A 16,833-nucleotide genomic window follows, 5' to 3' on the forward strand; every position below is an offset into this window, starting at 1 on the left:
CCAGTCTCAACGTGGCTCCTTCAGCTAGTCTCCACTTGGCTGTTAACAATGATTGTTATAAGGTCCCTGGCAACGTGAGTCCCTGGCAGCCCAAGTCCCTGGCAACCTGAGTCCCTGGCAACCCAAGTCCCTGGCAACCTGAGTCCAAATCTCCCATCTTGGTAGGAGCAATCACAGAAGCAGGAACTTGGCAACCTACAAACCACAAAGGGACCGGACCACAAGCCCCTGCCAAGCCACAAACGACCAGCGAGAACACCTGTACCTGACTCCAGGAAAGAACAAACAAGACTGATTGTTTACCCAACTCCCCAGTCCCCCTGCCGTCCCACTAAACCCTACAAAAAACAGCCTCTACCCCTCAGGGGTGGTGACTGCCCACCGAGCGGCACCCCACCTGCACCCAGGTGGTTTTCAGTAAATCTGTTTTTAACTCTCAACAGGCCTCCTACATCTTTGCCTTGGCAAATCCCTCTAACAATTGTCCTGTAGTTTAGCTGTAATTCCAGTTTGGTCCTGGGAGGCCGAGAGCGTAGCTTCTACCTACCCACCACCATCTTGGACTCTCCCTGTATTTCCACTGTTTGTTTTCCCCCGTTTTTTCTTACCGAGGTAAACTGGTGGTTTCTACGGCTGTGTGCCCTGTTTCCCCTTTTTATGTTTTGTAAATCTACTATAGGTTTTTGCTTTGTGATTACCGTAAGGATACATCAAACATCTCATAGATAAAGCCATCCATTCATGCTGATTGCAACTTATTTTTATTCATCTGTGAAGGCTCCACCCTTTCACTCCTGCCCTTTTATTTTTTGCTGTTACAACTGACCTCTTTTTATGCTGTGCATTTGTTAACAAAGTATAGTAGCTATACTTATGTTTAATACTTTCCCCCCTTAATCTGTATACTATAGTTAAATAATAAATAAAACAAACTGTTATAGAATTGGCGTTTTCAAAATCTTATTATAAAAAAAATCACCTTTACCAGTGTGTGTACTTCCTTATTTTTTCCATTGCTTTTCAGGGGGAGTGGAAGGCGCAGAGAGACTCACTGAGATCGGCTGCCTCCCGCCCGGGAGGGGCCAGGGACCGAGCCTCCAACCAAGGCAGGTGCTCGCGGCCGGAGTCCGACCCCAGGCCCTTCGGCGCGCAGGCCGGCGCGCTAACCACCGCGCCACCAGCCAGGGCCGCGCACTGTCCTAGCTGGTCGCTGCGCCTCTTTCCACTTCAGCTTGAAGCCCTCCCTTCAGCACTTCTTGGAAGGCAGATACAGCCATCAAGCACGGGGCAACGCGCGGGGTAGACGAGCGACGTGAGGAACGCAGGGCTGCCCCCCACTACCATCCCCGCCCCCGCCCCTCTCCTCCCCTCTCCCCCGCCCCCCTCTGCCTCTCTCTGCCTCTCCCCGCCCCCCGCCCCTGCCCCGCCCCGCCCCCGCCCCGCCCCCTCTCCTCCCCTCTCCCCCGCCCCCTCTGCCCCTCTCTGCCTCCCCCGCCCCGCCCCCTCTCCCCCGCCCCGCCCCCTCTGCCTCTCCCCGCCCCCTCTCCCCGCCCCCTCTCCCCTCTCCCCGCCCCCGCCCCGCCCCCTCCCCGTCGGTCGCCGGAAGCCGCGGGGCCGTGCCGAGCGCCCCTCTGAGCGCAGCCCCGCCTTCGCCGCCTGCAGCGCCGGGACGGGTAACGCGCGCCCGCCGGGCACTCACCCCTCTGCGGGCCCAGGCACCCATCCCACCCGGGCGGGTTGGGGTCCCCGCTCGCTCGCGGCGGTGACCACAGCGCCCGCACCGGCCCGCGGCACCCCGAGGCCTTGTTTCCCTTCCCCGGGGTCCCCCTCGCCCCCCTCCCTGCCCGTGGCGCACCTCCCCCAAAGTCGGGTGACGGGCGTTTCCGAGCCCTGGAGGAACTTCCCGGGTTTCCCTCCACCGGCCGCGGCGAGACTGGCTCCGCCCGTCTGTAACTGACCCTGGCTCGGGCCGCAGCTCGTTGAAACCCGGGGACTGCGGGTTTCCGACGCTTGGCACCCCCTGCAGGGGCTCTGCGGTGCTTTCCGAGGCTGGCAGGGGCGCCCCATCCTGCAGACCTTTTCAGAACCCCCTCGACCCAGGGCCTGGAGGACCATGACCCGAGACCCGGAGCGGCAGTTGCAGGCACTGGTTTCAACTAGGTCGCCGCCTGGCCTGGTTTGCCTGGTGCCGAGGGGTTACCCGGGACGAGGATTTTCAGCTTTAGAATTAGGGAAGTCCCAGGAAGCCTGGGGTGAGCTAGTCAGCCTGCTCTTAACCCTGGCTGCGCCGGGCCGCAGGAGGAGCCTCTCATTTGGAGATTCTAGTTGAATTGACCCAGGTAGATGCATTTTTTTAAAAAGCTCCCAAGTTTATTCTAACAAACCAACAGAGTTGAGAACCACTAGGTTACAGGCAACAGGGCTAAATGACCGTCGCAGGTGGTTATTTTTGAGCAGAAGTGGGCACAGACATCTCTCAAAAGGGTGTATGGCCACGAGTGGTGGTCCTCTCATGAAAAGGGGGATCAGCACGGCAGTTACTCATGTTGCTGTTGTCTTTCCCCACCCAAGGCCGTCCTCATCAGTGAGGACCAAGCTCTGGTGCCCCCTCTCCCGAGGTAATAAGCCATGGAATTGCCTCTTTTTGATTAGAGGGTTCACGATGTGCTTAGTCGCAGGGAAAGCGGGCGTGAGACCTGAGGCCGGCTCCCGTATTCTGGCCTGGAACACTTCCCCAGTGAATGGTGACCCAGGAGCCAGCTGAGGGGCAGTGTCCGCTTCAGCTTTGCCCAGGGGGCAAAGAGACCAGGTTCCTCTGCACTGTCCCTTCTGCAGGTCTCCAGGGTCATGTGGTATGTCAGCACCAGGGGGACTGCCCCACGTGTCAACTTCGAGGGGGCCCTTTTCTCCGGCTACGCGCCCGATGGGGGCCTCTTCATGCCCGAGGAGCTCCCGCAGCTGGGCAGGGAGACCCTGCAGCAGTGGAGTGCGCTCTCCTACCCCAGCCTGGTGGCCGAGCTTTGTGCCCTCTTCATCGGCCCGGAGCTCATCCCAAGAGATGACTTAAATGGTGAGCACCCCCACCCACTTCCACTCCCCACCCCTGCCAGCCCAGTGCCTGCAGCGTTGAAAATCTATCACTTCATCCCTTGGAGGTCTTTGGTCACATTTCTCAGAATTTAGTGTTTCTTTCAGACTGGAGTTCCAGAGCTGGACATACCCAGCCCTTCCCGCCAGCCAAAATGATCTGCAGAGACATTTTTCCCTTTAGTTTCTTTTTAAACTCCTTTTCAAGACTAGTAGTGTGAATGTTGGGATTTTCCTTTCCTGCATATAAGGCACACAGCCCCTTGGCTTGCTGTTTTATTTCCAGAAGGGACTCTGAGAGTGTCCTGGACCAGCTGGTCTCAAACTGTAAAGTGCTGTGGATTCCCCTCAGGGGCTCATTTAAAGGCTCATTCTGGCTCAGGAGGTCTGGGAACCCCGCCTTCCTATCAGGTGTCCAGGTGATGCCAGGGCTGCTGCTCCCTGGCCCAGGTATACGGTATCCATACCTGATGTTGAGTTTGGGGCTGGGCGGAGAAGAGGGCCACTCAGACGGTGGTCCAATGACCAGCACTGATGGCATCGCCTGGGCACTTACCAGAATTCTCAGATTCCCTCAGACCTGCTGAACTAGAGTCTGCCTGTTAGGATCCCAGGTGAGGGTTTGTCACCTCAAGTCTGAGCAGTGTGGTTGAGACTGCCCCGCCTCAGGTGGCACCGCAGGCACAGCCTCCCAAGGTGCTGCCCTCCCAGGTGTGAGATTTAGTGATGCAGCAAACAAACGGTGTCCTGACCTTAGAAGGAAAGTGAGAAGGGATGGGGCATTGATTTGTTTGTCACATAACTTTAATTCAATGCTGTTTGGAATATCTTCTGACAAGAAATCCAGATGGTGATGTTTATAAAATAAAAAAATGCAAGTCCTGTAGTTGCATCTCTGCTCTCTGCGGGATCGCTGTGCAGACTCTGCCAGTAGCTTGGTGCCTGTCTTTCCAGACTTCCTCTAAGATCATACAATTCTATTCCTGTATGGTGTGATTTAGGATAAATGTGTCTGCTCTTTTTATCCTGTAGCAGAGATAAAAACTTCCCATTCAAAAGTGTAAAGAGACTGAGAGAGACTGGAGGGAAGACCTAACAATGCCCTCCGCCCACTGTGCCCGCAGATCTGATCCACCGAGCCTTCCGCAGATTCCGCCACCCAGAGGTGGTCCATCTGTCCAGGTTGCGGGACGGGCTGAACGTGCTGGAGCTGTGGCATGGGGTCACGTATGCGTTTAAGGACCTGTCCCTGAGCTGCACAGCGCAGTTCCTGCAGTACTTCCTGGAGAAGAGGGGGAAGCACATCACCGTGGTTGTAGGTGCGCGTGGGAGTGAGCCCAGGAGCCCCGGAGCACCCCAGCCGGCCCTGTCCACCCCCCGCGTGTCCCCCGCTGTTGTCTCTCGGGGAGTGTGTCACTAGCTCTTCCAGAGCAGGGCTCTCAGCCTTCCCTCATGCCATGGTCCCCTTTGACAGTCTGGTGCAGGCTATGGAACCTGCTCAGAAGAATATTTTTAAAGATGTAAACTATATAGATTATGTGGTTCCACGTCCACAGATGTCCGGAATTCTATCCATGGGTCTCTTGGTGGTTCGTGGATCCCAGATTCCTGCCCTCTGAGCACTTGATGGTAGATGTTACCTCATTTGGCAACAGTGCTGTGGGGGCCCTTTTTGTGTGCCTTGTTCCAAAGGGAGGCTCTGTTCCTTCCCATCCAGGAACTTCTGGAGACACGGGGAGTGCTGCCATTGAGAGTGTCCGCGGGGCCAGGAACGTGGCCATCATCGTGCTGCTGCCCCAGGGCCACTGCACGAGGGTCCAGGAGCTGCAGATGACCACGGTGCTGCAGGAGAACGTCCGTGTGTTCGGAGGGAAGTGCTGGGTGGGGCCCCAGGCAGCTGCCTGTTCGGGCAGATGGGCTGGATCAAAACTGGTTGTTGACGAGCTGACCGTCCTCTCTCCCTCCTTTCCTTGAACAGTCATCTTTGAGGTTGGCTTAGCTCTGGGCAGGTTCTTTGCTACACAGTCTCATAAACTCTTAGGGGTGACAGGTGCATAAGCCAATGTTGACAGGACAGGCTAGGAAGCCGGGTTTAAAAACATACCTTGGAGAACACCACCTCCATGCAGTCCAACCTGCCAGGGCCAGGTATATATGCAGCAACCCAGGCCATACCCTGAGTCACATGACCTGGAGTTTTTTGTCCCCCAGGGCACTGCAGTTTAGAGGGCAAAAATGTGTTAAATAATTATTTTAAAAGAATGTCATTACAGGTTGACAGTTCATGCCCTCTGCTGTGGTTTGGAAATAACTAAGCCTTGCATGTGATTAGCAGGTCTGAGTATTTAAAGTAGGCAGCTACTTAGCAGCACTCACCTCCGGTGACACCCTCTCCTTAGCCACATCACGAATTGTAGCATTTTGAGAAAGGCAAAAACCTATCTCCTTCAATATCAGGTGATCTGTTCCCAGCAGATCCCATCTTTGTGGAGACTGAGAGTGGAGAAGGAAGGGGTGTGCTTTTATTTTCATCTCTCATACCCCACAAGACTCCAGGTAACCCCACGGTAGGTGTCCTGGCGAGGTTTGTGCACTGTGGCCTTGGGCAAGCTGCCTGGGCATCCTGGCTTCTTTGGCCGCTTATCTGGCAGGACAGCAAGTGTGGCAGAAGACATTCCTTCTACAGCTGGCCTGCCTCCTGGTGTAATGCGAAAGGATATTTTTATATAACACTATTTTTAAGAAGCTACAGTGCAGTGAAAACAAACCTTACTGGTGGGAGTAGCATGAATATCCTTCGTCTCTTTGTTCAAGAGCAAGAAAAAAGCACTGTGCCCTTTTCTTTAGCAAGCGCATTCACTTTCAGGTGAGAAGTTCGTGGTTCAGGTAATGCAGGTGTTGGCAAAATCATACGCATGTCTTGGTAATTGCCCATATTTGGCTGCATTTTCTTGCAGTCATTGCAAGATATTTTTTAAAATAGATTTTTATTGATTTCAGGGAGAGAGGAAGGGAGAGGGAGAGAGAGGTAGAAACATCAATGATGAGAGAGTCATTGAGTGGCTGCCCCCTGCACGCCGCCTACTGGGGATTGAGCCCACAACCTGGGCATGTGCCCTGATCAGGAATCAAACTGCGATCTTCTGGATCATAGCTTAGCTCAACCGTTGAGCCATACCGGCTGAGTTCATTGTAAGATTTTAATGCACAAGATTCAGGTTCCCAAGGGTTCCTGTTGTACCCCAAGCACCAGAATTGCTAATTGTAGAACTAAGACCATCTTTTCCTTGAATCAAAGCAAAAAAAAGCTTTTTGTACCTGTGTCCTGCCACCTACTCCCCCTCACTTTGTACAGATGTTGGAAGGCTTTTCCCTGAGGGTGTGCATGGAAGCTTCCTTCCTGACCCTGAGTTGCTGGGGGTTCATGCTCCTGACAGCTGCCCTCTCCTCTCTCCCAACAGTGGAGGGAAACAGCGACGAGCTGGACGAGCCCATCAAGGCCGTGTTCACCGATGTGGCTTTTGTGAAGAAGCACAACCTGATGAGTCTGAATTCAATCAACTGGTCCCGGGTCCTCGTGCAGATGGCTCACCACTTCTTTGCTTACTTCCGGTGTGTGCCATCCTTAGATGTGCACCCGCTGCCCCCTGTGGAGGTGGTTGTGCCAACAGGGGCCGCTGGCAACCTTGCAGGTAAGGAGACCCCTGCGCGGAAGGGAACTTTGCAGAAAAACGTCTGTGGCCCAGTCCTTTCAGCTGCCCTTTGCCGGCAAGCATGAGGAGAAAGACTGAGTCGTAACTCTGAAGGGGATGGGAAACTATGCAGGAGAAGCTCCCCACAAACTTCCCCCTGGCTCCCTGGGGGGCACCTGGCCTCTTGCTGCAGGGAAAGGGTGGTGCATCAGCCCTGACGTCCTCTGGCCCCTGGCCCGATGCCCGAGTGTGGCAGGGTGTGGGGAGGGGAGGTCCAGGTTCCGCGGACTTTCCTCCCGGCCTCGGCCAGGGGCCTGCTGGAGGGCACACAGCTCGGCGGGCAGGTGCTGCCCCCCCTGGAACCGCTGCTGGAGACGGGCGGGGAGAGTCCTGGCCTTGGGTTCGGGCCGACCTGTCCTTTGCTAGTTGAACACTATGGGCGGCCCCTCAGACCTGGCTTCTCAGGTGTAAAAGGGACAGTGGATTGCTCATATCTCAGGACCATTGTGAGGGCAGATAAGACTGTTTCGTTTGTATGTGACCTTCGTACAGCTGCATGATATTAAAATCATTTTCTATAATAATTAACATTTATCAAGCACTGAATAGACAGCAGGCATTGCTCTAACTCATCTAATTCTCACATGTGCCTATGAGAAGGACGATACTATTACTTCCATTTTGTTTTTGGATTTTTGTTTGTTTTTTTCTATGCCATATATTTTATTTATTTTTTATTTTTAAAATTTATATTTATTGTTGAACGTATTACAGATATCCTCCTTTTTTCCCCATTGACCCCCTCCCCTGCACTCCCACCCCCTCCCCAGGCCTTCACTGCACTATTGTCTGTGTCCATGGGTTATGCATCTAAGTTCATTGGTTAATCTCTTCCCGCCCACCCCTGCCTTCCCTGAGACTCATCAGTCTGTTCCATGCTTCAATGTCTCTGGATCTATTTTTTCTTCAGTTTATTTTGTTCGTTAGATTCCACATATGAGTGAGATCATGTGATACTTGTCTTTCTCTGACGGGCTTGTTTCACTTGGCATAATCCTCTCCAGGTCCTCCATGCTGAACCAAAGGGTAAGGGATTTACACAGTGGGATATTATGTAGCCGTATTACTTCCATTTTGTAATGAGGAAACTGAGGCATAGAGAAGTTAGTTGGCTTGCCCCTGTTCCCACGCAGGTCCGTGGCAGAGCCAGGGTTGGGGCTCCGGCAGGCTGCTCCAGAGCCCACATCCCTACCCACTTGCCGGGGTGCCTCCTATGGGCATTAGTGTCTCTGGTGGTTCTGTCAGCAGGTGCCAGTGGGGCGGCTTAGGTGAGACCCTGCAGGCATCTTAGTGGTTAGGCAAGGATGCCTCAGCCTTCCTCACCACCCACGGGCGAAGCCCACCCTGCTCCCTCCCCTTCTGCCTCACCCCCAGCAAATGATGCCACCCACAGTCATGCAGCCTGCCCATGCCAGCACCTACCACAGTGCCTGGCACAAAATCCATATCAGCGAGGGTGTTTCTAGCTCCCCTGCTCTGTCAGGAGCCAGCTGTTCGACCTTAAGCCCCTCACCCCTCCTGAGCTTCCATTTCCCCCCTTTCGTGGAAGGATATCACGACGTTTTCATGAGGAGCAAGTGAAATGAGTGTGAAAGTGCTTTGAAAATTGAGAGTGATGGTGGGGTGGGGGCCGTCCTGACTTCTTTAACCACTCACCAGGGATTAACCATTTGCAGAAGTAGTCACGGTGGGCAACATGAGTAGACAGTTGTAATACAAATAAATAATACAATAATTAATAAATTATACAAGAGTAAACTGTTTTGCGTACTCACAACTGTAAACCTGCTTTTGCCCACCCTGTATAAAGCCTTCCTAAACTACTTTTGGCGGCTCTCCATCTCTCAGGGTGAGGAATTCCCTGTCTGTCTCGTGCAGACAGGACGGCTGATAGGGTGGGCCCAGGGCACTGCTCGGTCACCCCTGGGTGCCTCCCAGATGGTGCATCCAAAGGCGAGGGCTCTAGGAGGCTGTCAGCACAAGCGCGTCTGTCTGTCTGAGACCTAGTCTGAACCTTCACTCTGCCACCCAGCAGGCTTTGGAGGGATCAGTTAAACCCCCAGAGCCTCCGCTTTCTCTTCTGTAGTGATGGCCAGCGTGTGTGTCAGTGCCTGGCGGGGGTTGGGGGGTGACACTCTTCTCTATTTGTGGTAACAGCTTATTGCTGCTATGTGTGATTCACATACCATGCAACTCACCAATTTAAAGTACACAATTCAATAGTTCTTCGTATATTTAAATATTTATATAACCATCACCACTATTAATTTTAGAACATTTCATCACCCTAAAAGGAAACCCTGTTCCCATTAATAGCCACTCCCTACCGTTCATTCCCCCAGTTCTAGCAACCACTAATCTATTCCATCTCTCTCGATTGGTCTATTCTACCAATTTTATATAAATGGAATCATGCAATATGTGGCCTTTTGTGTCTGTCTTCTTTCACTTAGTACAATGTTCCCAAGGTGCATCCGTGTTGTTACATGGATCAAGTACTTCGTTCCTTTTTATGTCTAAATAATATCCCATTGCATGGATAGACCACAATGCCTATTAACTAATAGACATTTGGATTGTTTCAATTTTTTAGTTATTGTGAATAATACTGCTGTGAACATTTGTGTAAAAGTTTTTGTATGAACCTATTTTTCTTTATCTTGAGTGTATATACCCAGGAGTGAATTTCTGGGTCATATGGTAGCTCTATGCTTAACTTTTTGAGGGACTGTCAGACTTTTCCAAAGCGGCTGTACAGTTTACATTCTCACCAACGGTGTGTGAGGGCTCCAGTGAATTCACATCCTGAGTAGGACGCGGTATTATCTGTTTTGGTTTTTTCTAGCCATCCTAGTGGGTATGAGTGGTATGTCATTGTGGTTTTGCTTTGTGTTTTCCTGATGACTGGTGATACTGAGGAGCTTTCCATGTGTTCGTTCTCCATTTGTTTATATTCTTTGGAGAAATGTCTGTTCAAGTCCTTTGCCCATTTTTAAATTAGGTTACTTGTATTTTTATTGTTGGGTTGTAAGAGTTTATATATCTGTGCATATTCTGGACCTCAATCTCTTATCAGATGTATGATTTGCAAGTAGTTTAACCCACTCTGTGGGTTGCCTTTTCATTTTCTCAGTAGTGTCCTTTGAAACACAAAAGCTTCAAAAAACACAAAAGTTTCTTAATTTTGATGAAGTTGAATTTATTTATTCTTCTTTTGTTGTTCGTGCTCTTGGCGTCATGCCTGAGAAGCCATTGACCTCCTCTCTTGCCTTAAGCTGGCTGCATTGCTCAGAAGATGGGGCTGCCCATCCGCCTGGTGGCGGCCGTGAACTGCAACGACATCATCCACAGGACTGTCCAGCGAGGAGACTTCTCTCTGTCTGAGACGGTCAGGCCAACCTTGGCATCGGCTATGGACATTCAGGTGGGACCTGTGGGGAGGCATGTGGTCGGGTGTTGGGTGGGTGGGGACGGACAGGGCTGAGATCAGAGTGACACCCTGGCCCCTGCCTTTCTACACAGGTGCCCTACAACATGGAGAGGATTTTCTGGCTGCTGTCCGGCTGTGACAGCCAGATGACAAGAGCTCTCATGGAGCAGTTTGAAAGGACCCAAAGTGTGAGTCTACCTGAGGAACTGCAAAGCAAGGTCAGTCACCACAGAGAAAGGAAGGGTGCAGCCCCAAGACCAGCCAGACTTGGGGTTTGAAAATCTGTTCAGGGGATGGGGACACCTGTTTCCTGAGCACTTGCTCTGAGCCTGTCACTTTGCAGCCACTTTATATGGGTTCTTTTATTGAAAGAGGAAGGACAGTAGAGTCCTGGCTTAGAGTCAGACAGGGCTCAGCACCAAGCCAGTTTCTCAGACTCAGTGCCTCAGCTTCCTCGTCTGTACGATGAGGAGAATGAAGAGAACCCATGTCATCGCCTTGCTGAAGACTGAAGTCAGATAATACCCAGGGAGTACTTTGAATGCTACCAAGCAATATATTAACTATTATTACTTTAATTTTTATTGTTGTTGATTTCCAATAGTAGCAACAACTGGAAGTCACTTTGTCCATCCGATATGAACAGAGCCCATTGTCCTGTTAGCTTTTTTTTTTTTTAAGGAGGTGAGATTTTATCTCCTCAGAGTGATAGGAATAGAGTTGGGAAGGATTGCTTTCATTTTAATGCCACCTTAATGGTGGTCAATTTATGTAAAAAAAACACAATTTTATATGTTGCAGCTGCATTTACTTTTCTCTACCACATTCCCACCAGTGGTCACCTGAACTGTGTCTGTCCCCAAGGCCCAGGACCTCACCACCGCACGTCACTCCAGTCATTGCACACCCCGCACACTGCGCTGGGAGTGGCCCCTCTCACTTGCACACTGGAGGGTAGGCCGACTCCCAGACTTGAGGAGGATCTTTGTTCACCCACTAAACCTTCCTGGTCCCTTTAGCGGTGTCTTACATGACATAATTTTGAGTGGTCATTGTCCTCCTTAAGGAATTGGTCCCAGAACTAGACACAGTTGGGGCTTAGCCACCGCAGAGCAGAGTGGAATTTCCGTCTTCCTGAACCTGCGCTGCTCTTGATGTAACGTGTCTTGGTCAGCCTGGGCTGCTGTGTCAGAGTGCCACAGACCGGGTGGCTCATAAACAGAGCAAGCTCATTTCTCACAGTGAGGGATAGAGGCCCGGGTGCCAGCGTGGATGGGCTCTGGCGAGAGCCTCCTGCCAGGCTGCACAGGTGCCTTCTCCTGTCTTCACTCAGGAGAAAAGAGCTTTAGCCAGTCTCTGGCCTCTTTTTATCAAGACACTAATCCCATTCATGGGGGCTCCACCCTCAGGACCTAAATACCTCCCAAAGGCTCCACCTCCTGATGCTATCACACTGGAATTACGGTTGCCGCTATGAGACTGGGCGACACACACATTCAGACCGCAACACACGCACAGATCAAATCATTTGGTTGATAGTCTGTTTTGACATCCACTTTCCTCTCCTCGTGTGAATGAGGTGCCGCAGGACACAGACAGTGTCCCCAGCTCTTCACTCTCTCCCTGGCGGTGCATATGGAAGACACTTCATCTACTAGACTAGCATTCATTCATTCATTCATTCATTGATATGTATACTGTGTATACTATGAGCCAGAGGCTGTGCTAGGGACTGGAGATAACAGTACAAGTAAAATACATCATTGTCTTCCAGGAGCCCTAATGGGACAGGTAGCCACGTAAACAGTTTATGACACCCTCTGGTCTCTGCTGCCATCGGGTGTATGCAGGGTGTTTGGCACATCGTAGGCATGCAGTAAATTTTCTGAGAATGATCATATAAGCTTTCTATGCCAGGGGACACTGAGTAGTGGGGCGGGGGTTTCCCAGAGGAGCTGCTGCAGGAGCCGCTCGGGAACAGACAGGAAGGGGCCTTGTGCCCACAGGAGGTCACACCAAGGACACAGCACTGGGAACGTTGACTGCCCTTGACCTCTGAGCTCTTGAGGTTGTTGAACGAGACGCTGCATTTACTCACTCATGAGGCGAATCCTAAGTTTATTGACCTGAAAGTCGAATGCATCTTCCCTCAAGTTGAGTGAGGCAGCTCACAACTGGGAAGTGCGGGAAAACGGGTTTTCCTCTGAGCTGAATCGAAGCCGTTCAGTCTGAACTCAGTCTCGTGCTGTTTACTGGGCTTTGGCCACCTTTCTCCTTGCTCCCCCTAACCCTGATTTCCACCCCTCTGGCCCTGGGACCCATCAGCTTTCAGCGGCAGTGACATCCGAGTCAGTGTCAGATGAGGCCATCACACAGACCATGGCCCGCTGCTGGGAAGAGAACCAGTACCTGCTCTGCCCTCACTCGGCCGTGGCCGTGAGCTGTCATTACCAGAAGGTGCACAGGCAGACGCCCAGGTATGGCCTGGGCGCCTGGGTCACTGGTGGGGGAGACCCTTTGGCTTTCAGGGGTCCTCTTCTTCCCCTAGCAGGGGACAGGAGTATGAACAAATGGCTTTAATGAGCATGGTGGGTGCTCTGTGGAACTGTGTCCCAAGAACTGGTCCCCGAAGAGGGTGTGTGACGGACATCCTGGGTCAGCCCACGTAGGAGGTGGCGGTTGAGCTGGGCCTTCAGCAAGAAGCAGCAAGTTGCTCAGCAGTCATTGTAGAATAAGTTTAAGGTCCAAACATCTGTCTCTCTCTCTCCTCTGTGCCCCACACTACCCCTCTCCTCCCCTGTCCCTTCGTCTCCCTCCTCCCTTCCCCTTTCTGTACCTGTGTCCCATCTGTGGTCTCCCACCCACTTGCTTGCACCTGCCCCACCCCACAGCCCTCCCCGGTGTTGCCTGGCCCCTGCCTCTGCAGCCAAGTTCCCAGAAGCTGTCCTGGCTGCCGGACTGACCCCCGAAACTCCCGCGGAGATCCTAGCCCTGGAGAGAAAGGAGACGCGCTGTACCCCAATGCGGAAGGGTGACGACTGGACGTTGATGCTTCGAGACACAATTGAGGACATGGGCCGGCGGTGGAGGGTCACTCCCTGAGTGCCCAGAATAGCCAGGCTGCAGTTGGCTTCCCTTAGGCTTCGGACTCCAGGGTGGGGCGGGGGTTCCCTCTGAGCTGCCTTGAGCACCTTCTCTCTGTTAAGAGTTGGTGTGGGAGGTTCTCAGGAGGCTGCTCAGTGGGGTGTGGAGCCAGCTGGCCTTGCTCAGCCTCGCGGCTGCTCTGTGCTCTCACCATGGTGGTGTGGTGCCATGTCGGGGGGTAGGCAGGGGGTGTGCGTGGTCGCTGGAGGTGCACCCGCACCGCTGGACATTGCAGGGCCTGCAGATGAAGAGCCCTGGGCACAGAGTTGACCTTGGCTTCAGGGTCCAGGACCCCAGGCCCTAAACCTGTGCAGGTGGGGGCTGCACACTCCATTGGCAGAGGCCTGGGGCTGCCATTTCTGAGCGTGTTTTTCCAGAGGGTCAGTCTGCCTCGTGAGAGTCACCCACCCTATGAAAGGGTCCGAATCCCCAGACTGCAAGCGCATGTGCAGTGGGATGGTGACTGTGCGTGGCCTGCAGCCGAGGATGGTGGCTGCAGGGGTGGCAGTGGCATCACGGTGAGTGTGCACGACCTCCTGCCGCTGCTTCCAGCTGGCCCAGTGCTGCGGGGCGGCAGATGGGCAGTGGGGTAGATGGCATAGCTGGGGTGCACAGGGCTGAGATGCGGGACCTCCGGGTGTAGGCCGTGTGGAAAGTGCTCCACAAGGTGCAGACTGCGTCAGGCTGCCCTGTCCATGGACTGGTTCGCCTGTTTCATTAACCCAGCGCAGGCGTCACAGCAGCGAGGCGCAGTGGCCCACACTGACCACTAGGCAGAGCCTGGACACCTGCATCTCCGTGGTGCCCTGGTCACCACAGCGCCCGGAGGAACCAGATCATTCTTTTCTCTGCACATGTGACTTGCTCTCCGGTCCCCGTGCCCCTGACCCTGCACTGGCTTCTGGGAGCCCGTCCTCAGAGGAGCCCAGACCTCCACCCCCAGGCCTCTCGAGGCTCGGTTCTGTGTCCCCTGTGCTGTGGAGGCGCCTCGTCGGCCCGGCTGGGAGTGGGGACTCCTGTACCTGACTGCGAGGGCTTTGTTCCCACGCAGTTTTCTTCCACAATGCAGAGGGCTGGTTTTCACCGAGCCGAGCTTTACTCCTCCACTTTTTACCATCCAGCCCTGCGTTGTCCAGTGTGGTAGCCACTAGCTGTGTGTGACTGTCGAGTACTTGAAATGGGGATAGTATAACTAAGGAACTGAATTATAAATTTGATTTAATTTTAATTAATTTACATTTAAATTTCAAAACTGTTACTTGAATCAGTTATTGGGAAACTTTGCAGTATGGTTGAGAAAATGCTGGTATGTGACTCTGCTTTTTCAGCTGTAAATTTCATGAAGCACATAAAATACAAATGAGCATTTCCAATGAAATTAGTTGGAGCACTAAATAGAACACTGAGATGCCACAATTGTCAAATACATATGGAACTTCAAAGACTGAATGAAAATTCAAAAATATCTCATTAATATTTTTAATTGGTTACATGTTGTTAATATTTTGATGTTTTGGGTGAAATAAAACATGTTACCAAATCACTTTTGTTGGGTTTCGTTTACAAGGACATTTAAAGCATGCATGTGGCTCATTTGGTAGTTCCCACTATTTCTGTGGAGCTTAATCTTGGCTCTGTGCACACATTAACACACTGCACATAGTTGTGGGTTTAGTTATATTACTGGATTTAAATCCTGTGTGGATTGAGGGGGGTTTACAGAAACACAAATACGTGAATGTCAGCATAGGCCTCAGTCATATCGTGGACACTGGGGGTCCCCCTGTGGAGGGCAGATGAGGCAGGCACCGGGTGGAGGGAGATTTGGGGCCACTAGAGGCTGCTGTTGCTACCACTGAGGGACACTGAAAGGATCCAGTGGGTATTTGGTCTCCAGAGCCCCCTTCCCCTGCCCTGAGGTCTAAAGGAGTTGGTCACCCAGGGTGATCTCTGCATGCCATCCCCATACCAGGACATGCCAGTCCCACATCCCTGTGGTGCCCAGGGATGGAAAGGAGAGGCCAGAGGCCACCCCCTTACTGGGAAACTTGGCATTGCAGCATGGCATTCAGTATAAATTGCCCGACACATGGAAGGATGGAGGAGCATCCCTGAAAGAATGACTGTGGCCCTCACAGGCACAGCACTTGGTGGTACCCGAGGTTCTTTAACATCCACAGCAGCATGTGTAATAAGCCCATCAGGCTCAAGAAGCCCAGGAGCTTTAAGTCATGATGCATTTAGAGGCCATCAAAGTGTTTTCATTTCTTTTAAAGGGAAAGCAAAAGTGCCCAGGCCCACAGACATCATGATGTGGCACTGAGAGCACCTACTATGTACCAGGCAATACTTGACAAACTTTAATCCTGACAGCAACCTGTGCAGTAGGTGTTACTATTGTCTGCATTTTAGAGAAGGGGAAACTGAGGAGTCGAGGTGAGGAAACTTGCCAGGGTGGCACCACGAGGGAGCAGAGAGGCTGGGGCTGAGCCCAGGCACCTGACTTCAAACCCAGTGTGTAGTTTTCACCACGCCACATAGGGAGCTGGCCAAGTTCTGGGCAGCTGCACTCCGCGTCTCTCCCCAGGCCACGCCCTTTCTGTGGGTGGGCCTGGGAGCTTGGCTGTGCTTCTCCAGGGTCCCACCAGGGGCTGCTGCAACCCTGCCCGCTGGGGTCTGTGGCCAGCCCCGGCCCTGCACCCGGGCCAGCTGTGGGCAGGCAGAGCCAGAGCATCCTGCTCCTTTGCTGCATATTTCTGAGGGCCTCAGAGTGCAGTGTGGGGGCCACAGGGGTCACCAGATCCCCTGTTCTCTGCATGCTTCAGAGACCTAGTAGCTCTGAGAGGCCACCACACCTGTGAAAAGGGGGCCCAGATATTGAGCCATGGGACACAGCACAGACAGACGTGAACACGAACTGCAGGATGTTCTGGCCACAGGGGTCTTGGGGCCGAGTGTAGGAGAAGGACAGGAGTGAGATGAAGTCTGAAGAAGCACCCACCCTGTGAACATACACCCAGGCACGCAGGCACCCACACACCCACACGCACACACGCACAGCCCACCTAATGGAAGAAGGAAGAAGCCTCGTACCAAGTGAAGTAGAACCAGGTTGAAATTGCCCCTTCTGAGTCATTCATTCACTTACAGGTGGTCCTATTACAGACCAGCTGTTTCGCCTCTGTGAGCCTCAGTTTCCCCGCCTACTAATTACAGTGCAATACTTTCCTTGCTGGTTTGTTTTGAGGATTACATGAGATAATACATTTCCAAGTGCTGGGTAAATGCTAAAATGCCATACAAATGGTTCTGATTACTAACACAATTATAGTCTGCACCAAACAATTTAGTCCTTTTAAACTACCTTGTATTTTTTACTAATTGCTTCCAGAATTAGTCTTATCTTGCCAGTGAGATTGC

General features: G+C 52.5%; 1 protein-coding gene across 1 annotated transcript; it reads left to right on the forward strand.

Moving 5' to 3' along the window:
- The first annotated feature begins 1,770 nt into the window (after positions 1–1,770).
- On the forward strand, positions 1,771–13,066 carry THNSL2 (threonine synthase like 2). Its single transcript, XM_087820731.1, is given in 9 exon segments — positions 1,771–3,070; positions 4,212–4,406; positions 4,805–4,955; positions 6,547–6,779; positions 10,115–10,263; positions 10,362–10,487; positions 12,595–12,746; positions 12,782–12,915; positions 12,918–13,066. Coding segments are annotated over 9 exon segments (1,398 nt in total). The 5' UTR covers positions 1,771–2,847; the 3' UTR covers positions 12,953–13,066.
- The last annotated feature ends 3,767 nt before the right edge of the window (positions 13,067–16,833 follow it).

This window comes from Miniopterus natalensis, chromosome 9 (genome assembly GCF_054644295.1).
Source record: "Miniopterus natalensis isolate mMinNat1 chromosome 9, mMinNat1.hap1, whole genome shotgun sequence".
Classification (NCBI taxonomy): Eukaryota; Metazoa; Chordata; class Mammalia; order Chiroptera; family Miniopteridae; genus Miniopterus; species Miniopterus natalensis.